At 41.0% G+C, this 25,147-nt stretch overlaps 1 protein-coding gene across 1 annotated transcript in view; it reads right to left on the reverse strand.

Moving 5' to 3' along the window:
- The window catches only part of MAP4K4 (mitogen-activated protein kinase kinase kinase kinase 4), a 219,026-nt gene that overhangs the window by 38,104 nt on the left and 155,775 nt on the right, over positions 1-25,147 (reverse strand). Inside the window, 7 exon segments of the mRNA XM_089681252.1 lie at positions 3,067-3,228; positions 4,393-4,629; positions 7,806-7,892; positions 15,772-15,933; positions 22,701-22,763; positions 22,765-22,912; positions 23,688-23,760. Coding sequence (XP_089537378.1) covers positions 3,067-3,228; positions 4,393-4,629; positions 7,806-7,892; positions 15,772-15,933; positions 22,701-22,763; positions 22,765-22,912; positions 23,688-23,760 — 932 coding nt within the window.

Genomic DNA, 25,147 nt, shown 5'->3' on the forward strand with positions numbered 1-25,147 from the left:
TCAAAATGTCCTATTTATTATGTAATTATATTAGTATGGTACAGCAGGCCCTGTAAAGTAAGGCACCTGCTTTATTCATTACTGGGCAATCCAGACCTTCTAGCAGCTAATCTCTTCTGTAAAATATAATGCAAAGGACATAACACTGAATATACTATAGGCATCAGGTCATTTGGTAGTTATAGTTTATCTGCTTCTAAGGGACTTTTGCTAAATGTACCAACATTTTAGGCATCTATTTAAGTATATAATGTCCAAATATTTAAGCACAGCTTTTGTGTGCTCAATTTTGGGGGTAGATATTTTATTTATGAATGTTATGACAGTGCAGGTAATTTTATAATATACCTATGAATATTATGATTGTACATCACTCTTTCTGAGCTCAGCAAGTCAAAAATCTTGTCACAAAATGTCAGCAATAAGCAGATCCACAGATGTAGACATATATTCAAAATATAACTTTTTTCCTTTAACAGTTTAGCTTTATCTGGTCTTGGAACGTGGGCACACCTATCATATTAAAAAGACCATTAGAGAGCATCATCTAAGCTTCACCTTTCAAATGGCCATAAACTGCAGGTATTTGGCTGGTTTCTAATGCCATTTCTTTTTCCAAGTCAGTAACTGTAAGCTATTTGCATATATGGATATAATGATCATTGGAATATACCATTTATACTGAAGGTAACCTCTGCCTAATCATTTTTGGTCGCCCTTAGGATCAGTGAATTGGCCACATTTTGAACAAGTTTCCATTAACAATGTTTCACTGTGTTAAGAATAAGGTCATGTTATCCTGTTCTTATTTTGATTAATAATCCCTCCTAAGGCCAAAGACAAAACCATTTCAAAAACATTTGAAGCTTAGTTCCCAGAGACATTTTTTGTTTACTTCTGCTTTGAAGTGAGGTAAAAAAAATTGCCACTTTCTAAAAATGTGTGTCATGAATCAATTGCACTAAAAACGACAAGTATGCACAGCTTCAAGCAAAACACATTTTTGGGCTATTTTGATAATACAATCATGAAGAGTGGCGTGTACTATTTACACAAATCAGAACCGTACATACATTCTGAACAGAATGCATGTGAATCTATGGATTTAAATTAAAGTGATTAAAGTCAGCCATGGGAATAACTAATGGTATATGAATCTAGAAAACGTACAGCCTAGATCAAATAGATAACAGATCCCATGGTTTTCAAGTGCAGTTTCAAGGACATCTGTACTGAAATAAAAAAGTAGACATCTAAAACTCTCTGGATGTCTCTGACTTCTATATGTCCTGAGCCAAAGACCCATTTCTTATGCTTACTCGCTTCAAGTACTTCACTCAGAAAGCGTTGGACATTTAATTAGCACAACAGCATTTTCTGATAGGGGAGAAATCAAAGGCAGCCTATATATTTCTTTCTGCACAGGTTTCCTTTACAAATAAAAGCTAAAACCTCAATTAAAACATGTTTATATGTCCAAGGAATGACAGGTGTTCTGTGCAGCCAAGCTTGTCAAAAATCAATGACAGTCTGGGAGACGCATCATATGGATCATCCTGCACACACCAGTGTTCACATCCGTACAGGGACAGACGCACAGCTCTGGATGCCGATAATCTCAGGCTGTCATTGATTTTGACAGGCTGGTGGCATGGAATGCTAATGCTTTGTGAAAGCAGGTAAGCAGCATGAAATGGGTTTAGCATTTTCTCCTTAATAAAAAAAAAAAGAACAAAAAACAAAAACCACAACACACATACATCTGGCTATGATTTTTGCACCCAGTTAGCAAACAATGTCTAGTATGTTTGTGTATAGGAAATGTTCCAGATTTAGAATGGTAAATGTAAAGCATATCCAGCCCACGGTTTTGATTTGTTGTTTGGCTTTGGATAGAGCAAGGGGGAGTTTGAAAATCGTGTAGCAGTTAGGCAGAGGTTCTAAAAGCAATTTGACAGCAATTTTGCATGTTTTGTAGGGCCAGCCCATTCACTTAAATGGCCTGCCCTACGTGTGTGTCTCCCAAAAAGAAGCTCCTGCTCCTGTTAGGACGATAACCTTCGCATGACTTGTAAAGGCTAGTTTTGCTGCGATCCTGACTTGTGACAATCGCAGCAGAATTGCTTCACATTTGGGTGCACTAAAAGGATAACGGCACCTAAATACACACAGTGAGTTGTGCTGTGACTGCCACGTGATTTGGGATCCCAAACCACAGGATGTGAACAGGGTCTAAGGAAACATTAGAACCAGTGTTAACATTTTTGCAGTCTCTGTCTGAGATATGCCCTCACTTTCTGTATAGGTTGGAACATTATCAGTGGACATCAAGCAAGGAGTGATATCCACAATTCTTTGGACAGCAATAAAGTCTGACAGAGTATTACTTTTCTCCATTCTATCCAAAACTGGAAAAAAAATGTTTTTTTCTATAGTTACACTTTAATTCTTCTGATAGATATGTTCAAATTTATATATAAAAAAAAAAAAAAAAAATCTGCAGGCAATATCAGCCAGACCACATGATCATATTATATGGATGGGCATCTTTGGATACCTAACAGTCAGAATGTGCCTGGCACCCTAATGTAAGACAAATCTTCAATCCATAAGTCAGACAATGAAATACAGTAACTAGAAAAAGCTGACATTACGGTAGAGATTCACAGAACATGTGAAATGCAGTTGTACAGGACGGTGAACATGTTATGTACAGGAATAATTTGTAATAGAATAAGATCAGCACGTAAAATGAGATTTATGGACTTGGATTAGACCACTTACAAGTAATAAATAATCATATTGTGCTACTTCAGAGTAAAGACACATTTTCTCTCTAAATTACCATATCTGTATGATTCTACATGGATCAGGAGTCATATTCAGATGTTGTTGGCTCAAAAACAAAGAACTTTTAGTTTAATGTAATGAGCTGAAACAGTACTGCTTTGAGCAGAAGATAAAAATCACATATTTAGAATTTGTAGATCGCCACAGTAAGCATATTTCACAAGAAAGACTCCCACCGATAGCTGTGTCATTCCTTATTAGCAAGCACTGTCATACCTGAGGTTCCACTGGCCTATGCATGGCAGGCTGAGAAGGCTCAGAATTCCCATTGGAAAAAGACTCCGATCTTGAAGGCACTGATGGTTCCAACACTCTCCCTGTTTGCTTTGACTGTGCTTCAGGAGAGCCTTGGTTCGTTTTCCTAAGGCGCTCTTCAGCCTATATCACATTCGCAACACAGAATACATAAATGTTGCATCCTTACACATGCAGAATTTTAGTATTTATAAACTAGGTTTATGAATCCAGTATTAATAAGGGGCCTCCAATGTCCATGTACAAACTTCACTACGATAGATACACTTTTCTTATGGCTTATCCCTTTAAAAACTATACCTATCCCTGTTAAAAATCAAGAATGCCCCTAAATTCCTATAGTGAGAAGACAACACTGCATCTGCTGCATTGAAACAAGCAGTGTCGTCTGCTCCTGCTGCACTACAGAACACATCCCCCTTGTGCTATAGACATGAGGAGCAGGATGTTAAGGCAGCAGAGGCAACACTGTCTGCTTACTACAAAAATGTAAGAGTTTGGTGGATTTATAGCAGAATCAACAGGTATTTTTCTGTACTTGCAGTGTCTTTAAAGAAGAACTCTAGGCATTGTAAAACGTTGGAACTGTGCTGGCTCACAAGAGGTTAAGACCAACAAGGTGTACTTACTGTGCTCTGACAGGAAAGATGTGCTCTACTACACAGCAGCTGCACTACCTGCCTCCTCCCCTTCGCTACACATTCACAGGATACTTTGTATTCTAAGAATCTGTGATGCTGGCATATGGGGAGAGAGAGGATTTGAGCTGGGGGGGGGGGGATAAGGAGGCAAATATTTGTACTGGGAGGGGAATTTCAGCAGGGCGGCAGATTTGTACTGAGAGGAGGGGGAATTTATGCTTTGGGAATAAGCATGCAGATTAGTGCTCGATTTTGTGGAGGGAAGTGGAGGGGAGAGGGAATTTTTACTGATACATAATGATCATACATCTTGTGATTTCACCTGGTAATCCTGTAAATAACCAGGTGAAAATAAGAGAAAACAGCATGAAGAAAATAAATGTAGGCATTACATATAAGGTTAGTAAGCTGCAATATAGCACATTTTTTGGTTTTGGGTTTCAATGCACTTTAATGCTTATGAACTTGGGAAAACCTAGTGAAGTATAAGAAAGCATACACAATTAATAATTCTGCTCTATTAATGGCATAAGTTTATCTGATACATGCCCAACACCTGAATTTACCTGTAATGCCCCTGCATAATATATGTACGTACTGTACTGCCAAAGAAACATATTCAACATCAAACCAGTTAAAGGATTACCTCTCGCACACGTTCAGCCTGTTCATAGTGGGCTTTAGGCTCTGGGGCATGGTAACTCTGCTTGCTCCTGTCTTGCTGTGGCATAGGGGGCTGCTGAGGCTGGGGTTGCTGCTGCTGCTGCGGGGGTTGCGGTCGGTGATCATGCTGTAAAGACATGAGATATGCCTGTTCTTGTTGCAGCTGACGCTGGAGTCGTTCTGCTTGCCTGTGTTCCTCCATCTCCCGCCACCTGTATTCCTGAAAATGTACATCTGTGTGATTAGACTTAATTATGCAGAGCAACAAAGCTAATGCCCATGTTAAAGCAAGGTAAAAAAACATTTAAAATAAAACATTAAAAGTGATACTGATCCATTGGTTTTCCACTATTTGGGTCACTGACCCAGAAATGCATACTTGTTCCAAATCAGTAACTCAAAACTTGAAAGGGGAGTGGCGGCAGTTGGGAGGTTACGCATCAAGGTTAAAAAAAAAAAAAAAAAAAAAAAAAACTTCAGCCTTTAGAACCACTTTAACAGTTAAAATTATGTTGTTATGGTTATCAAACACACTTGTTCTCAATCTCCCAATGGTACCAAACAAGTGGTAATAATCATTTATACATATGAAGTTGTGCATACAAATCTGATGAAAAAGAGTAGGATGTTGTTTGCACTGTCCAGTATGTAATACGCTAAACAATCACTTTTACCAGGACTTTAGGACATGCAGAATGTATTAGCCCTGTACATAAATCATGTAAATTAACTTTGGAAACCAGCATTACATTACAAGCTGGCCCTATCCTGTTATGTTATTAGTGGGTTCAAGACACCACATTAAATCATGAGCAAGAAAAAAAATTGTAGAACATTTTGTTTTTGAGATTTGGGTATGGTGTGGAAGGGCTAGAACAGATCAGGTTTTTATGGTCTCCAATGGAGACAATAGCATGACTGCCAACATATGAAGGAAAACCATCTTAACCATTTGCAACAAATCACACGTGCCTGTGGCCCAGGCTGGTCTATTTTTTAATTCTTTATGTCGTACATCTGTCCTAGATTTGTAAATGTCAAGCACTTGAAACTCATCAATGCACGAGTTTGCTAGTCACAAAAAAAGTTTGTTTTTTTTGTTTAGTTTTAAAAATGGAACGCATTTGTATCTATTATTTTTTTAATCATTTGAAACTCTAGACAAGGGGTCTACAAACTTCTGAATGAGAGGGCCAATTTACTGCACTTCAAACTTTAGGGGGGCTGGACTGTGGACAGTGGGATTAGAAAATGTCTTGGCATCGGTAAGAGTAAACAATGATATAGGCTTGGTGGTCAGTGGGAGTAAAAAAAATTACATCATAGTGTCCCATCATTGGTGTCAGTGGGAGGCATAGTGCTCCATCAGTGGTGTCAGTGGGAGAATTAGTTCCCCATATCTGGTGTCAGTGGGAAAAATAGTACCCCACTGTCTGTGTCAGTGTGAGGAACAGTGCTCCATCTTTGGTGTCAATGGAAGAAATAACCAGGATTTTAAAAATTGCACCTGACCTGCAACCATTCAGTATGAAGAGTTCCATAGGAATATGTGGTCACACGCAGGGCTGTATCTGTCGCGAGGCAAACAAGGCATTTGCCTTGGGCAGCATTTTTCAGGGGGTGGCACCGACCCCGGAAAAAGGGACATCAGTGATATGTCACAAGAACAGAACCCCCACTGAGGGATACAGTGAGGACTGGGAGGATAGGGCCTCCCTGGTGACAGTGCTGTCCTCCAGGATCATGACCCAGCCCCCAGCTGCCCACCACCACACGGCAGAGAGCTCTGGGAGCACCGAACCTCAGAGCTGCCTACAGCCTAGCTAGGCATACTGCATGCCAACAGTTGTAGTCCTTCCCCCGCCTCGCCTCCTCCGCAGGAGAGAACTACAATCCCAGAGGGCTGTGCGGGGTCCAGCCACCTCTGCTGCCACAGATGGAAGAGGGAAGGGAAATGCGGCTGTGAGGAGGATACATACCGGTAATACACGACAGATACTGACCAGGGACTGCTAGGTAACCGACACATTCACACTGCTCAAACTACTGACGCCTTCTTATGGCTCATACCACTAACCGACCCCTTCACACCGCTCATACCATTAACTGACATCTTCACACCACTCATACCACTAACGACCCCTTCACACCGCTCATACCACTAACGACCCCTTCACACCGCTCATACCCCTAACGACCCCTTCACACCGCTCATACCCCTAACGACCCCTTCACACCGCTCATACCCCTAACGACCCCTTCACACCGCTCATACCCCTAACGACCCCTTCACACCGCTCATACCCCTAACGACCCCTTCACACCGCTCATACCCCTAACGACCCCTTCACACCGCTCATACCCCTAACGGCCCCTTCACACCGCTCATACCCCTAACGGCCCCTTCACACCGCTCATACCCCTAACGGCCCCTTCACACCGCTCATACCCCTAACGGCCCCTTCACACCGCTCATACCATTAACTGACATCCTCACACCGCTCATACCATTAACTGACATCCTCACACTGCTCATACCATTAACTGACATCCTCACACCGCTCATACCATTAACTGACATCCTCACACCGCTCATACCATTAACTGTCATCCTCACACCGCTCATACCATTAACTGACATCTTCACACCGCTCATACCTTTAACTGACATCTTCACACCGCTCATACCACTGACACCTTCACAGAAAGATGTGTCCGACCACCAAGTTCTGCTCAGCAAATGATGGTGCACGGGAAAGGAGGGGGGGGGGGGATTTTTGTGTTGCCTAGGACAGCACAAAACCTAAATACACCACTGGTCACACGTTCTTCTTTAATGCAAAGGCAGAAGAAAAACGGATCAGTGTTAAAAGAGCCTTACATAGTAAAGGCCATCCAGGCTCCTAAATGAGCCAGGCAGAAAGAAGGTGACCAATATTTGATCTGATATTTGCAAGTAATTTTATCTGAACATTACTTGAGATTACCAGGCATTGCAAAGCAACAACAACAAATATATGCAGCCATCAGAATCGGACGTCATAGAATTCACTTTAAGCAGACAAATTCACAGCGCTACCCCCAATAATTCCACAACAGCTAATTGTGTTTGGTGCCTTTGTTAGCAGGTGTGTCTAAAAGTTGAGAATCATCTTTGTTTATATTTTCACCAAACTTGACATCAGCTTCAAGATGGAATTCCATGATGTTCTAAGTTCAGCTCCCTCAAACAATGCAACCGCAGCAGCTAGATGTAGCTGTGCCTGTCAATCTAATTTCTTCACAAAACACCCCCTCCCCAAACCAGCTAATTGTTTGTACAGCTTGTGCAGCTGTGCTTGAACAAAGCTGACCTTCCAACTTATTAGCTACAGCACCAGATCACTGCACTCTTACCAGTAACATGGCCTGCTCCTGAAGCAGCTGCTGTTGAAGGATTTCTAAGTGCCTTTGCTCCTCTTCCAGCTGTCGTCTAATGTACTCCTGTCAAGCAAACATTTCAGAGACTTTAGGGTTTGTGAACTTGAGCATTTTATAGCAATCCTTATGCTTGTAAAGATGGCTGCACACATGGGGACCTGATGATTGTTTGGAACCGTGCGATCAAGGACAGTAAATGTAAGTAATGATCACAAAAAAAAAACGTTTCAAGCCAAACTGAGATCTGGCAGATCTTTGCAGACCCTTGCGTGGTCCAGACTACAACTGCCATCCACTACTCATTGGATGTTCTGTAATATCCAAGTCTTCGAACAACTTTATCAGCAGAGATTAAAAAAAAAAAAAATGAAACAAAACTTCCAATAATGTTTGAACCACCAGTAGCAATTGACATCGGTCACTGGATTGGCGCCATTTTGTAATGATGTGATGAGGAACGTGGTTTATAGGTAGCCAGACACCTTCTGTATATCTCTATCTGTGGTAAAAGCAAATCACCACTTCTGTGTATTAACAGCATAATCCTACCAAAAATAAGAGGAGCACTGAGCACATTAGCAATACTTAAAGCATGAACATTTCTACCAGGAGCAAGTGCATAGTGATTTCACAATGCTTGATTTGGGAGGGGGTACTCGTCATTAAAATAGAACTACAGTTAAGACTTTTTTAAAAAATGTTTAAAAGAGTAAGGCCTGGTTCACATCTATGCAGATAGATGGTTGCAGGCATCACAGCATTCCTGCACAGACGACCACCTGCAGTCAAAAAGCGTGGGGCGGCTACTCATTCTTAATGGCACCCCCATGTATTTAAACGCAGCACAATTGCGGTGTGGGAACCGCAGGGAAGTCACATGCTGCAAAAGCACCATTTAATTTCCCTGCAGCTGTGTTTTGAAAAATGTTTATGCACTTTTTCTCTGCGGGAAACAGGTACAGCAGCCCAATAAAATGAATGAGCAACCTTGTCCACACAATTGCGGGCCGCAAAAACGATAGATGGGAACCAGGCCTAAGGGAGGGTTATAATCCCTGTCAGATATTTTTTTTTTGCCATCTGTGTCTCAACGGGGAGATTTCCCTTCATTTCCTGTCTCATAGCCAAACCAGGACATGAGAGGAAATCCCTGCAAATTAAGAGAATTCCCTGGGGCCCTCAGGTCACTAGAACTAGTGTCCCCATTGAAGATTTACTTTTCTGGAGACAACCCAAAACTTGAGATTTTCTCTTACTTTCACTTCCTGTAACCCTTAGTTACACTATAAATGCAAAATTATCCAGCATCTGATCTCCAGTTATATCCTATGACCAGAACCTCCTGTCCCAAACGCCGATTCCTACAAATTAGGAAAATCAAATATTTTACTGATCACTACAGATCCATTCTTCTTAAAACATACAAAAACAAAAAACACACCAACCTGACCTTTACTAACAAAATGTACTTGTGATCATTAAAAAAGAAAAAAGGCTTCATGTGCATATAAGGGAAAACAAAGTAAAATCAGTGTGAAAATAATTTCTTCTTCTTGCCAAGTTGCATTAGAACAATCAAATGCGACTTGTTCTGTTTTTGAATTCAAGCCATAAAAAATTTCAGAAGTGGCCACTAAGTGGCAATAGTTTCCTGGAATGAAACGTGGCAATTCATTTTCTCTGTACAAAGAAAAACTGCACCGTTTATATTAATGCAAGCACATAGGTAACAAAGAATATTTCTGGATATTTGCACAAATAAATGCAAACAAAAAAAAAAAGACCATTCCAGCAGTTTAGTGAATACAAACAATTTAGATAATCTGTATTTAGCCCTGGTTCACACTAATGCGGTGCGGGAAACGCAGCAAATCTTGTGCGTTTCCTGCATTGCAATCGCACGGCATCCAGGATCAACAATATGGGGCCAAAAGTTTTAATAAACGATCACAGTCACAGCAAGGCAATGTTTCGGAGTCTCGCAGGATCCTTTCATCAGGCATGTGACAAATTGTAGTAAACTGGAAAAAATATTTATGAAAACCATCCACCAATCAGAGTGAAGTGAAATGAGCCTGGTCCGGCCCCATAATATCATGTTCCCTCCAAAAATGCAGTCAAAACAATGTAAACAGAAACATTACAAACTGAGAAAATAAATAAACCATAAAACAATCAGATGTGCATAAACTGCATTCCTGGGGATATAAGCATTGTGGTCGCGTGTATCAGTACTTACCGGATTGTAATAAAGTGTCAGCTGAAAGCAGCGCTGGATTATGGAAACAACGATCAGCAGCATATATGTCATTGACAGAAGATAAAAACGGTTGCCTAGAGATGTGGGTGTGTGCCTCCTATTGTCAAGTGAGCTGTAATGAGGACACACCTACAGTGGTCCTATTGGTGCAGCAGCCGACAGTGTCATGGCGACGGATATGACCTGCGTGTACCATGCGAGTTTACTACTCATGCATGCGCTCAAGAGTCATTCCTGCACTGGCCGTCGTCATGAAAACCCATGATGTCGGCAACAGGCAGGACAAGGCAGAGGCAGGTTGTTGGCATCATGGAAACACATGGCGCCGGCACCACACAAGCTAATGGGCGGGCAGGGTTGCACAGATGAGCTGTGAAGAAAAAAAAGAACAACAGAAAGGAAGCAGATTGAGTGCCAGGTCACACCACATGCGTTTGTTACTTAGCATCTGCATCCAAAGAGAAAGGAGGCTACATGGCTATCAATATCACGCAGATGAAAAGTAACAAACGCATGTGGTGTGAACTGGCCCTCAATCTGCTTTCTTTCTGTTCTTTTTTCTTCACAGCTCATCTGTGCAACCCTGCCCGCCCATTGGCTTGTGTGGTGCCAGCGCCATGTGTTTCCATGATGCCAGCAACCTTCCCCTGACTTGTCCTGCCTGTTGCCGACATCATGGGTTTCCATGACGACGGCCGGTGCAGGAATGACTGCGCGCATGCATGAGTAGTATACTCGCATGGTACACGCAGGTGACATCCGTTGCCATGACACTGTCGGCCGCTGCACCAACAGGACCAATGTAGGTGTATACTCATTGCAACTCACTTGACAATCGGAAACGCACTCACACATCTCTAGGCAACAGTTTTTATCTTCTGTCAATGACATACGCTGCTGGTCATTGTTTCCATAATCCAGCGCTGCTTTCAGCTTACACTTTATTACAATCCGGGGAGTACTATGATACACATGTGACTACAATGCTTATATCCCCGGGAATGCAATTTATGTACATCTGATTATTGTTTTATGGTTTATTTTCGCAGTTTGTAATGTTTGTTTACATGGATTTGAATGCATTTTTGGAGGGAACATGACATCATGGGGCGGGACCAGGCTCATTTCACTTCACTCTGATTGGTGGATGGCTTTCTTAAATAGTTCTCCAGTTTCATATCACAATTTGTCACATGCCTGATGAAGGGGTCCTGCGAGACTCCAAAACGTTGCCTTGCTGTAACTATGTAATCGTTCATTAAAACTTTTGGACCCATATTGGTGATCCTCAGTGTGCTGGTGACATTCTTCCTTGCTGATTCCGTTTGGTTCCAGCCGATAATCGCTGCAGCACCCACTTATACACACAGCCATTTTGTAACGCAGGAATGTGTGCGTTGGCTTGTACACTTGCACAGGAATGTGGTGCGGTTCCTGTGCAAATCACATGCGATGTGTCACACCGCATTATTGTAAACCAGGGCTTAAAGCAATGTTATTTCCTTGAACTAAACTCAGTAACTCATTAAAGGAGGAACAGAATTCTAACTATATAGTATTAATAGAGCAACAGAAAAAATACCACAATCCTTTAGGTCACACATTACCACAACACACAAATACGGTGGAGCCATTCATTCAGAATGTCATTATAATGCAACATGCAAGTCACTCCAATGCAACTGCACTGCAACATAGAAATGGAAACCATTTTTGCGCTGTAATGCAAAGTGTAAAATGCCCAGTTTTAAGTTTGCTGTGGTGCACTAGCAGCCCATTCAAAAAGAATAGGCTGCCTTAACACAAAGCACAGCAAAATGATAAAAGGGCTCTCACTGGCTTCCCACTACCCAACGGATAAAATTCAAAACATTAATAACTTATAAAGCCATTTATAACTCTGCCCCAAATTACATCACCAATCTTGTCTCCAAATATCACCCAAACCGTACTCTCCGCGCCTCGCACAACCTCCTGCTCTCATGCTCGTCTCCAGGACTTTTCCAGAGCTTCCCCCATCCTCTGGAACTCTCTACCCCTATTTATCAGACTATTGCCTACTCTGCTCACTTTTACGCGATCTCTGAAAATCTCTCTTCAGGGAAGCCTATCCTGCCCTCAACTAATAATGTAATCTTCTACTCTTCCAACCAGTCCATCCCCCACAGTTACTACCTTGTGTACCACTAGCCCCTCCCTCCTAGATTGTAAGCTCCAAGGAGCAGGGCCCTCCTTTCCCTCTTGTATTGTTGCTGTATTGTCTCCCGTTATATTGTAAAGTGCTGAGCAAACTGTTGGCACTATATAAATCCTGTATAATAATAATAATAAAGTACAGCCAAAGCTCTTTTGGATGTACTTCTCCTGTGGGTTCTTTCTGCACTCCTGTGACCCATTTTCAGATTATGTCAATCAGCCAGTCTATGCTGGGGAAATAGCCCGACTTTAAAGTCGGGCTACACCCCAAAGTCTGGAGTGGCACCTGGCTCAGCCTCCCAGCGATCTGCTGAGAGCCTGAGCCAGCCGTTGCCTCCTCTTCCACAATTCTGTGCTCCAGTGAGAGACTGACAGTCACAGCTCTCTCCTCAGAGCGGCGGTGAAAACTCAGTGACCAGCGGTCATGTGATCGCCAAATTCTCACCCTTAGAGTCGGCAGGGGACTGATGCTGCAACCACCTAAGTATGATTTGGCAATAAACATCCCATACGTTTATTTTAAGGGTTCTAATGTTAAAGTAAAACATGGCAACTTCAACTTTAAACAGGGTTTCAAATAGGTTAGCATTTTTAGCAAAGACGTTCTAAAAGCACTGACTTCCCAACAAGTGGTATCGCCACTAGCCATCAAGAGGCAAAGGATTTTTAACTTTAAGTGGAAAACCTTGTTAAATGTACTCGAGGGGTAATTTACTAGACTGGAGAAAAAGTTCTCTATGAAAATGGAGCACTTGCCGATACAGGCAAGTAAGATTTCCCCTTTTGTCCTAGTAAATAAAAGATGAAACCGGTTAACTATGGTCAAGAACGCCAGTTTCGTATAAACTTTATTTGCTGTAGGTTTTTTTTTATAAAGGTGGCACATTCATATTTTTATTTCATACACAACCTAAAGATGGCATGAAAAGAGGTTGTGTTTTATATAAATATATGTCACATATCATTGGCTACAACCTACATTGATTGCGTTACACAATCAATTTTCAATTTTCTTAAACAAACTCTGTATTCCTAAAGAATTGCATATTGGACTACTATACACCAAAGATCTGCGTAAATTTAAGAAAACTGAAGTGATTTATGGCAAGGTCTAAATTTCCTCATTCAGTAAAAATACCTCACAATTGTCAGGCATTAATTACCAAAAGGAGTATCTTCAAGTTAATATACTAGGTTTACATGTCTTAATTCTAGGCAGCTCTTAACACTTGAGCTGTCTACAAGTGTCATTTTGCCACTTCTTGAATGAGGCAATCCAGGTGGTAAAAGCATTTTCACTGCCAAAATGACGTGTGAATAGGCTAGGACAATCCCATGGGTGTAAGGATGAAAGACACTAAACAGGAAATATGACTAAATCTTGAAATTAAATAGTGATAACAGATATGATCACATATCCTGCTAAGCCTGCCAATAACCTGTCCAATGTATTTTAAAATAAGAGTGCAAATCTGCAAAAGCAGTAATTACAGTGCATTCATAAAGTATTCAGACCCCTTTCAATTTTATGTTGCAACCTGATACTATAGTTGTTTAAATTATTTTTTTTTCTAATTAATTTACACTCAGTACCCCATAATAAAGTGAAAACAGAATTTTAGAAATGTCTGCCAATGTATGAAAAATGAAAAACTGAAATATCACAAAGCCTATATCGGTGGGGGGCTGAAGTGATGGTGGTCCTTCTGGAACTTTGTCCCATCTCCACCACAGGATCTCAGGAGCGCAGTCAGAGTGACCCATCAGATTCTTGGTCACCTCTCTTACTAAGGCCCTTCTCCTATGGTTGCTCAGTGTGGCAGAGCAACCAGCTCTTGGAAGAATCCTGGTTGTGCCAAACTTCTTCCATTTTAGAATTATGAAGGCCACTGTGCTCTAGGGCAGGGGTGGGCAACTGTAGCCCTCCAGCTGTTGGTGAACTACAAGTCCCATCATGCCTCTGCCTTTGGGAGTCATGCTTTTAATTGTCAGTTTTGCAATGCCTCATGGGACTTGTAGTTCTACAACAGCTGGAGGGCCACAGTTGCCCACCCCTGCTCTAGGAAACCTTCAGTGCAGCAGAAATTATTGTGTAGCCTTCCCTACATCTGTGGCTTGCAATAATCCAGTCTCCTGGCTCTACAGGCAGTCCCTTTGACCTCATGGCTTTTGCTCTGATACAGTATGCATTGTCAGCTGTGAGGCCTTTTATAGAGAGGTGTATGCCGTTCCAAATCATGTCCAATCAATTTAATTTACCACAGGTGGACTCCAATCTAGGTGTAGAAACATCTCAGCAACGGTCAAGAGAAGCAGGAGGCACCTAAGCTAAATTTCACGTGTTCTTGCTAAGGGTCTGAATACTTATGCCACCATCACTTGAGCCCTCCACCGATATGGGCTTTGTGATATTTCAGTTTTTTTCTTTTTCATACATTTGCAAAACATTTCTAAAATTCTATTTTCACTTTGACATTATGGGGTACGGAGTTTAGATTAATCAGGGGAAAAAATTAATTTAAACAACTGTACTTTCAGGCTGCAACATGACAAAAAAGAAGTGATGGGGGTCTAAATACGTTATGAATGCACTGAATATTTGCACTGACACTGTAAAGTAGCGTATAGTACTAACACTGAATAAGAGCAAAGAAATATGGAAGTTGCTGGCATTTTTAGAGGTGCATGAGTACGGTAGCCCGATATGACTTTTGGACTACCATTACTAGCTGCATGCTTGCTCCAGGTCAGTGACTCTCAAAAGTAGAACTATAAAAGTCTAGAATCATGTACCCTAAAACAAAGCTGAACCTGCATACTTGCATGCAAAACATTCAAGACAGATTTATACCTTTACTACAAAATTATACCATACAGTGCAGAATGACCACACTAAATAGAATTCTGTGAAAGTAAAGCAATAACTGGCTTACATCATCATGTAATGTATGCTTGTGCATACATGGAATGGCATCAGCACAAGATTCAATGACTTTATTGCATGCAGGGGTCTTCTGGACATTGCATTAACTGAATGACATTTAGCACACAGATACATGAAAACATGCTAAACTACTGTATGTGCCACTGCTGAAATCTCAGCCTCCTGTAATCTTAGTTCTGTTCAAATTCAGTGCAATGTCTTTCTAAGCTGCATGCACCACCTACCCATGTGGCATCTATGTAAAATTGCTCTCCTTGGCCTTGGGAACACATCCCCTACAACTCTCAGTATCTAATCAGGACACTTAAATTTTCAAAAAAACGGCTATCAGAGTCCATAGTCCACAGGCACTCTTCTAGGCTACACAGACCACACTTGTTCTAATACATGAACATTGTCACAAGAGTAGCTTTCAGTAATTAGAGGAACCCTGGTAAATAAAACCTACATACAGGGTGTGAAGCACCACACAATAAACCACCCACACCAAAATTAATTATTACAAGTTATACACATTGGTTAACTTTTTTTCAAAAACTAACCTGTTCTCTTTCTACACGTCTTTTCTCTTCCTCAGCTCTTCTACGTTCTTCTTCTTCTTTACGTCTTCTTTCTATCTCCTCCATTCTCTTCTTTTCTTCCTGCTCTCTCCTCCGTTGCTCTCTTTCTTGTTGCCTCCTTGCCTCTCGCTCTCTCCTTTGTTGCTGTTGGAAAGGTAAAAGAAAAAAATTACAGCCACATGGAATTAACTAGTTTAGAATACTAGTTTTTCACTGTTTAGAGTGGACCAATACAGTCTTGCTGGGAAAGATTAAAGTGAAACTATGAAGCAAAATCAAAATATACACATAGGATGCAGTTAACAGCACTAATACGCCAGTCTGTTTTTCTGAGTTTTCCCTGTAACGGTTTTATTACCAATTGTCAAGCAGTCCAGCAAGAGTGGCAGTTAAGGTTGAGATAAACCATTTGACACTTCTGGACAAAACTGTTGATATCCTCCTTTGAAAAAAGAAAACACAATTTTCTCTGAAATAAATTGCTTACGATTCTTTATTTAAAAGTATATTTAAAAATTTAAATAATTAAAAAGGCACAGAAAATAGTGTTTTTTAATTTGGGGGGGGGGGGGGGGATTTATTAAAGCCGACATACGATGTACAGCCAAAAATGGCTTTGGATACCTGCACATTAAGAATACGTTAGTTCTAAGGATGCATACCCCATCTCTGGCTGCTGCAACATTTGTTACAACTTACTTTTACTCAGACAGCAGCCTCCTGTTGGTGCTGAAAATCACTCACTACCTCCTGCATTCATAAAAAAGCCTTGCATTCTTTTCAAAAAATGCATGGAGCTCTGCTTTGAGGAGGTGCAGATGAATGTCACAATCTCCCCTCCGCCATCACTGAAAAGATTGCAAAGGATTTTTATGAATGAAGGAGGTGCTGAGCAAGCAACGCTTGGCGGCGTACAAGTGACTGCTGCCTGAGCAAAAGTAAATAGGTATCAAATACAGTGTCAGCATTTAGGAAAAACGTTCCCATGCGACTGTGCAATAGGGAGCAGCCACTTCATCCCAGATGACATGAATGGACTGCCTGCACACAGATGCATTGAATACCTGTGCATGCTTGAACAAGGCCTAAAACATAACCAAGCCTCTTCCATGTTCCACAGTAGGTAACGTATTCTTTCCTTTGAAAGCTTCATTCATCTGAACGAAGTTTATGTGACTTGCCAAAAATCTCCAGTTTTGGTTCAACTATCGAAAGGACTTTCTTCCAGATGCATTCTGGCTTCTAAACATACATTTTAGCAAATTGCCATATGGCTTTGTGAGTGTTTTTCTTTCAACAGTGGAGTGTTCCTGGGTCATCTTCTAGTGAACGCACTGTTGATTAAAAAGCAACAGATGCTGTGATCAAACACTGATGGACCTTGACCTTAGAGAATTTAGCTTGCAGCTCTTAGAAAGTTTTCATTGGCTGTCTACATTCACACCATCCTTCTGTTCAATCTGGGGTCTGTTTTCCTCTTGCAGACCTGTCAAGGACAGTTGGGCACACTCACATGAACCTTAAACTTCCTAACCCTTTTATGACAGCATTACGCATATATGTGATAGTAAGGTGGGTGGGCCTTGTTGCCCAGCTGCTACATATATGTTTAGCTGTCTTATTCTGGAGGCCACTCCATCATCACCCACAAAACAGTGATCGAGCTTGCATCAACAGAAAGGGATTAGTAATATTTGCAGCTACTGTCACGTTAAAAAGTTCAAGCTGATTCAACATGGTCTTGTAGTATACTGGTCTAATTTTTTGGGTTGCTTAAGAGCAGGGCATAAGAATGGGAGGACAATGTCCCAACTGAGGTGGAATGCTGAGACCACTTAAGAAAAATGGCCTTGGGCAACAGACAACCTTATCATTGTGCAGAAGGAGGAAAAGCTCTTTACAGAAAGGTCAGCAATTTCACACAAACCTGATAGTGACCAAGAAGGCTACTTTGCATGAAAGAACCTCTAAGGGGATATCTCTGATAGGTTAAAAAAGTGGATCCCCCAAGATCCTTTAACATTTGGGTTTCAACTGCCATGATGTTAAAGCAGATCTGGTTTGTTAGGGAAATGCCAGGGGTCATTTGCTAGATGACTAGGTATGTCTATGTAGCAGCTTTTTTTGGCATTATGACTTACCAGTAGTGGATGGTCATATCTATCTGGTGAATTCTCTGTGTTGGTTGGGGAGGATTACAGGAAATTTATCACAAGAGCACACTGTTGCATTTTTTAGATTGGACAGAAGCACTTTAGATTTAAATTGATTGCATGAACACTTTATGGCAGCCACATGGTGGCGCAGAACAGATATGATGTTGTGGACACACTATATGTTCATATATTTTATTTATTGACTGCACTATTATTGCAAATAACACTTTAAGTATTTCTTGACATTATGATTAAGTGTGTATGAGCACTTTGTTTACAGCTGCTTTTTGTGTATTTGTTTATTCATCCTAGTGCAGGAGTATAATATTTTGACAAAACTGTAACACTCATCTCTCCACTCTTAGGAGTGAGGGAGCCCCTTCACTGTGAAAAGGGCTTCGGGAATGGTAGCCTTGGTGAACCAGGCCTTGCGCTGAAAGGAAGGGCTGAACTTAGGTTTTGAAGCTAAAACCTGGGTAGAGAGGACAGGTGCTCTGTGATTTGAAGAGAAAGGTTGTTTTGGAACCTTCCGCTGTAGAAGAAAAAAAATGAACAAAAAAAAAAAAAAAACCTCCCCAACTGTGGATGCAAGACCTTACCATCTGTGAGCTCTTTGATAAATTGGTCAAGTGCCTCACCAATTCTGTACATGTGAATGGAAATGAGAGCCATCATGGAAGCTTGTCTTATATGTTCTAGGGCAGTGGTCGGCAAGCCGCGACTCTCGCGAGCCACATGCGGCTCTTTACCCAGTCTAATGCGGCTCTTCTGTGTGCCGGGCGCCTGCTCCCCTCCCTCCTCTCGGTCGGCCGCTCCCCTGCCTCCTCTCGGTTGGCAGCCCCAAAAGTCCGCGCGGACCTTTTAATCCGGCCTGCGGATGTGGCTGTCAGGATGTGTGTAGGCGGGGCAGCGTGCCGAACGTGAGGGGAGGGGAGCTAGGCTCCTCTCACAGTCCGCCCTGAAGACCCGAACGGCGCGGGAAGACAGCGAGAGGAACGCAAAAGGTAAGTGAATTGACACGGGGGACTTGGCTTACTAGAAGGGGGGGGGGGGGGAATAGTACTGTGGGGGATGAAATACTATATGAGGGATGAAATACTATATGGGGGGATGAAATACTATATGGGGGGATGAAATACTATATGAGGGATGAAATACTATATGAGGGATGAATTACTATATCAGGGATGAATTACTATATGAGGGATGAAATACTATATGGGGGGATGAAATACTATATGGGGGGATGAAATACTATATGGGGGGATGAATTACTATATGAGGGATGAAATACTATATGGGGGATGAAATACTATATGAGGGATGAAATACTATATGGGGGATGAATTACTATATGAGGGATGAATTACTGTATGAGGGATGAAATACTATATGGGGGGATGAAATACTATATGAGGGATGAAATACTATATGAGGGGATGAAATACTATATGGGGGGATGAAATACTATATGGGGGATGAAATACTATATGAGGGATGAAATACTATATGAGGGATGAATTACTATATGAGGGATGAATTACTATATGAGGGATGAAATACTATATGGGGGGATGAAATACTATATGGGGGGATGAAATACTATATGGGGGGATGAAATACTATATGAGGGATGAATTACTATATGGGGGGATGAAATACTATATAGGGATGAATTACTATATGGGGGGATGAAATACTATATGAGGGATGAATTACTATATGAGGGATGAAATACTATATGAGGGATGAATTACTATATGGGGGATGAAATACTATATGAGGGATGAAATACTATATGGGGGATGAAATACTATACGGGGGATGAAATACTATACGGGGGATGAAATACTATACGAGGGATGAAATACTATACGGGGGATGAATTGCTATGGGGGATGAATTACTATATGGGGGATGAATTACTATGGGGGATGAATTACTATATGGAGGATGAATTACTATATGGGGGATGAATTACTATATGGGGGATGAATTACTATGGGGGATGAATTACTATGGGGGATGAATTACTATGGGGGATGAATTACTATGGGGGATGAATTACTATGGGGGATGAATTACACTATGGGGGATGAATTACACTATGGGGGATGAATTACACTATGGGGGATGAATTACACTATGGGGGATGAATTACACTATGGGGGATGAATTACTATATGGGGGATGAATTACTATGGGGGATGAATTACTATATGGGAGATGTATTTTCAGTTTTAAAAATGTGGCTCTCAAAATAAATTTCAATCATGGTTTTGGCGAGATTTGGCTCAGTTGAAAAAAAAGGTTGCCCACCACTGTTCTAGGGCATCCACACAGAAAAGTACAGCAGAAGGCAATTATTGTAATTGCTGTGTATCAACGTGAAACTGAACTATAGGGTCATATTGGTTGTCCATTATCTTAGTCCAGTTAGCAGCAGCTTGACATACTGAAATTGCAGCCAGAGCTGGGTGCAGGGATTTATTAGAGCGTGTAGGAGTGTCTCAAACATTCTATCTGCAGAATCTTTGAAAAGAAGGAACATCTTCAATAGCAAGATCAACTACAGGAATAGCCCGCCTTTTTTATGAGCTCCTTATCCACTGGATAAAGCTAGGTTTTGGGAGGAGTAAAAGTCCTTTCAGGAGTGACCCAGTCATTGTAGACTGTACACATTCTATCTGCTCATGAACAGGGATTGTTTTCCAGGGCTTTGTAGGTCTCTTTGTACTCAAAGGGGCAGGGTAAGACAGAAGGGTTTGCTTATACAATGCCAAGGCTTTTGCAGACAGAGGCAATGAACTTTTCAACATTAGGAAGCATGTTGGGTGAAGCTCCCTCATCAATATAAAGCCAATGTGGGGGAATAGAATCTTCAGTGGCCTTCTCTAATATTTCCTAAATATCCTTTTCATTTCCTTCTGTGTCCTCTAGGACTGGAATATCAGGATGCAAATCCAGTTAAGGGGATATGACATGGCATTTTGAGTCCTGTACGAACATGGCTGTATTAAGGCCGTAATGTATTGGAGAAAATGTGACTAAGGTTGAATTCTCTACATCTAACAGACTTCTTGCTGTGTGCCTGAAATACAACTAGAATCAAATGCCAAGGCCTGAGTTAAAACTGGTTCTTGCGCCAGTGCAAAGGACACAATCACTGAAGTTGAGCCTTGTGTTGGCCTTCCGCAGAGTGAAAGATTGCATTGGCTCCCTTTCTTCTGGGTTCTGCAATAACTAAGTGAGCTTATTCATCTGTTCGTCTCACAGAATAGGGTGTAGTATGTAGGGTAAGTGTGTCCCTAAGGAGTAAACGGTAGCTCAGGTGTACACCATCATCCTGTAACAAATCCTCATGGTGAATAGGCGGGGAGAAGCAACCTGATTAACTTAAAAGGGCTCTAAATGGAAGTGGCGTTAAATAGTACAACCAGTGGAGTGGTGAAACACCTGTTCATCCCCCTGAGACTAAGTGCTGAGTGGTAGTGTTGCTTTTGAACAGTTTGCACTGGAAAGTAAATACATTCCAAACATAGCCCCATGTTACACAGTAACAGTCAGGGACTGAAATTAAAGTCCAGACTTTATCCATCATGGATGACATATGGGGGTTTTCAGGGACCAGGTTCCAATGTGACAGACAAATGACCTGGACCTGTATAGCACCCTGTGGTTAACTCAATGTATTGCATCAAGTGCCAAGGTGAGTGCCCACGCAGGATCCAGTGTTCGAAGCAACATTACTGTCCCCATAGTATGAGTCCAAGTACTGCTCTCAAAGTTTTATTGAGGCTGTGCCAGTCTGGATTCACGGTTTCTATGCTGGCATTAGAAGACAGTGAGTGTTTGCGTAAAGAATTGGAAGATAAAATATCAGAAAACAAAACTAGTTAAGCGGAGGCAAGAGTTTCTTTGTGAAGCACTAGAACAAAAACGGCAGCCTCACAGAGTGGGGTAGGAATATAAGGTATGATCCCAGGGGGCATCTTAAGTTTTGTCAGTGCCCAGTACCTGAAGGTGATTTTTACTTGTTCAATAAATACAAAAATAAATATACTGTTCATCTTGACAGAAATTCAGTGCTGCCCTTTGTGCTCTATGACATTATCTCAGGCAGGGTTATCAGCCATGTTTAACCTAAAAGAGGTTTCCTCTGAACACTTTATAAGGTATTGAAATCAGTAGATGGGTAGGCATTCTGCAGATTTAACACACTTCCTGTCCTAGGGTGACAATGCTGCTCCTTCATAGATGAGTGTTCTTAGCGTTGTCACCCTAGGATAGAAAGGGAGAGGGGTTAGATACACTTTACGGATAACTGAAATAATGATAATACTCCAATGTTATGGGTGACCATAGAGAAAACAGCTGCTTATTACACAGCCTCCGCAAATACACAAGAAAAAAATAAGTGAGCTGCTCTTGTGGACCTCTCCTAAAAACACTCATTACCTGGCTGCTAGGCTAATACTTTGGCTTGTTTTTTGAGCCACTGACCCAAAATGAAGAGAAGGAATTCTGACTTTTCTCTGACTCATTTGCCGAGTGCTTTCTTTTCACCAGTAATTCAGAAGACTGACATATCCAAGCAACTATTTTTAAATAAAGGCAATCAAAGACTGCATCAATATTTCTCTCCTGACCTGTTGTACTTGGTGCCTCTCCAACAAGGATAAACTTTTTCATAAAAATAAATTTTGCCAAAGTCACCTTCACGGAGGTTTTTTTTCAGTGGGACTGATACTGTACCTCTTCAAGGCGCCTTCTTTGCTCTTTTTGCTGCTCTATACGTTTCTGTCTCTCTGCCAGTAGTTTGCCTCTTGTACTCCTCCTGCTCTCTTAGTTGTTGCTCCTGCAGCAGCTGCTGCCTTCGTAAGGCTTCAGAACGCTCCTTGTTCTCCTGCTGTAGTCTCAGAAAATCACGTCTAAGGGTGGATTCCCCAGGCACATTAACAATTGAGCTGAGAGAGAAACATTAATATGTATATAGTCAGATAATTCAAAAGGACTGGCTGCATAATGATAATGTGTAAGCCACTCACTACATTGCATGCTAATCATAACTTCAGTAATAGATTTACCTATGAAAAAGGATCAATACAATGTAACAATACAGGGAGGCAAAGATCTTGCAAAAAAAGTAAATCTCAGATACACAGTAGGTATGCCAACTGGATGATAACAGTACAAAAAGTAAAGTCTTCAATAGTACAGAAAAAAATATTTTTTAGCCAAATATTTTCAGTACTGTGGTTCTTTAGATATGAAGATTTTTTAACAAAATCTTGTGACTGGTTCGCACACAGCATATTAGGCATTTCAATCAGCATGCCTGAAAATTGTAGAATATTGATAAAGTTACTATTTTTCCAACTCGTGCAAACTACAAGTCTCTGGAAACGTAGCTGACAAGTGCTAAGGACTGACTGGCTCAGCTATGTCATGTGGGTGAGCTACACGCTTCTTCTCACCAGGCAGTACAAGGTATTTGTTTTGGCACTGAGGGAATGAAGGACTGGTGAGTACACGCTTCTAGGACTAAAGAGGGGAGGGATTCAAGCAAACCCGTTGCATGGTCCTAAATAAGCAGAGCATGGGTTTGTTGTCATTATAGACAAGGTTTTCTCTAAATACCCAAAGATGAATGATAACAGGGCATCCTAAGATGAATGGGTGAAGACAGCATTTTTTTTTCCTACAGCACAAGTATCATGATGTGCATCAACACAGACATACCTTGGCTCTCCTTCCTGCTCAGGCACTTCCTCTTCCTCCTCTTCACTTCCACTGTATTCATACTCTGTTTCATCTAAATGAGACAGAAAAGTGAGCAGAAAACTTTCAGAAAAACTTTAACTTTATTAGTCAAAAACTATTTTGGGTCACCTGTTGCTAATTATTTTGCCCACATTGCCTAGGGTCAAATGCATTTGGTTATTCATCAAATAATTCAGTAACGTGTACAACAATCATAACATTTGCATTTATAGATTATCCCAATTTTCTGTGACTACAGTTTCCTACTAAGCTTACAGCTTTATCTTCAATTGCTGAAGTAGATGACCCTGGAGGTCTACAAATATTATATACACTCTTCTACCTGAAGATAAATAGATCCCATCCGGCTTTAAAGAAGCCAATATACCTGTGTATAACTTGCAGGTATAAATCAGATATCAGTATTCAGTAAAGGATCAAAGGTAAGCCTGAAATATATGGGGAATAGTTTGACAATATTCTATTTCTTTATTTAGGCTAGAATGATTTAGATCAAAAACATCTGAACGAATGTCAAGATAATCAATCTGCACTAAATAGTGCTGCTTATTTTCATAATAATTGTATATATGCATAGCTCTTCTATATGATGTTGTATTCACAATTGGGAAAAAGTAAATACAATTTTCATATGTTTATGTGGTCAGAAACACCCTCAACACACAAATACCTGTCTTACAGACCAAAGTAAAATATGCATCAGCTGAAGTCAAACCAAGAAGCCTTTTGACAATTAATTGTACATTGCATATTTATTGCACAGAAACCACATACTTAAACAACTAAAAAACATTTATATGATTTATTATATAGTCATATCAAAATAACTTTGCGATTTACAACATACTATGTATACTCCTTGGTTTTTTGGGGTTATGAATCTCTTATGAAATCTTAAATCTGGACAATTTTTGAATGCAATTTCTGGTAAACATAACAAGTTATGCAACTATAAAAATACACGCTAGACGTACAGGTGCTTAAATGCTTTTTTTCCTTCTTTAAAGCAAACTATCCCAGGCTTGTCCCCAGACTCCATTTGAAAGGGTAAGTTCACCTTTTGTAACTTATTACACCCATAATTGAGGGTGTAACATGTTGAGAACGGACCAGACCCCACTCCTCGTTATAACAGCTAGCGGAGGATCTTCTCTCCCCATCTAGCAGACACCATTTTAAAAAAAAAAAAAAAAACCCACCTGGCGGGGGTTGCGCCAACGTCACTCACCACAAGTTGCGACAGCCTTTGTGGCTGTCGGCTTGTAGTTCTCAGTGACCTACCATGGCGCTCTTAAGCATGGCACCAGCGAGCTCCTGATCGCTGGTGCCATGCTTTAGAGGCTCAAGAAACAAAAAATTAGAAATGCACATATTTTTACCTGCAAAAAAACGTGCATGGATTATTTTTTGTTAAAAGG

The sequence above is a fragment of the Staurois parvus genome, unplaced genomic scaffold (genome assembly GCF_062004578.1).
Source record: "Staurois parvus isolate SC_StPar_1 unplaced genomic scaffold, SC_StPar_1.0 ptg000262l, whole genome shotgun sequence".
NCBI lineage: Eukaryota > Metazoa > Chordata > Amphibia > Anura > Ranidae > Staurois > Staurois parvus.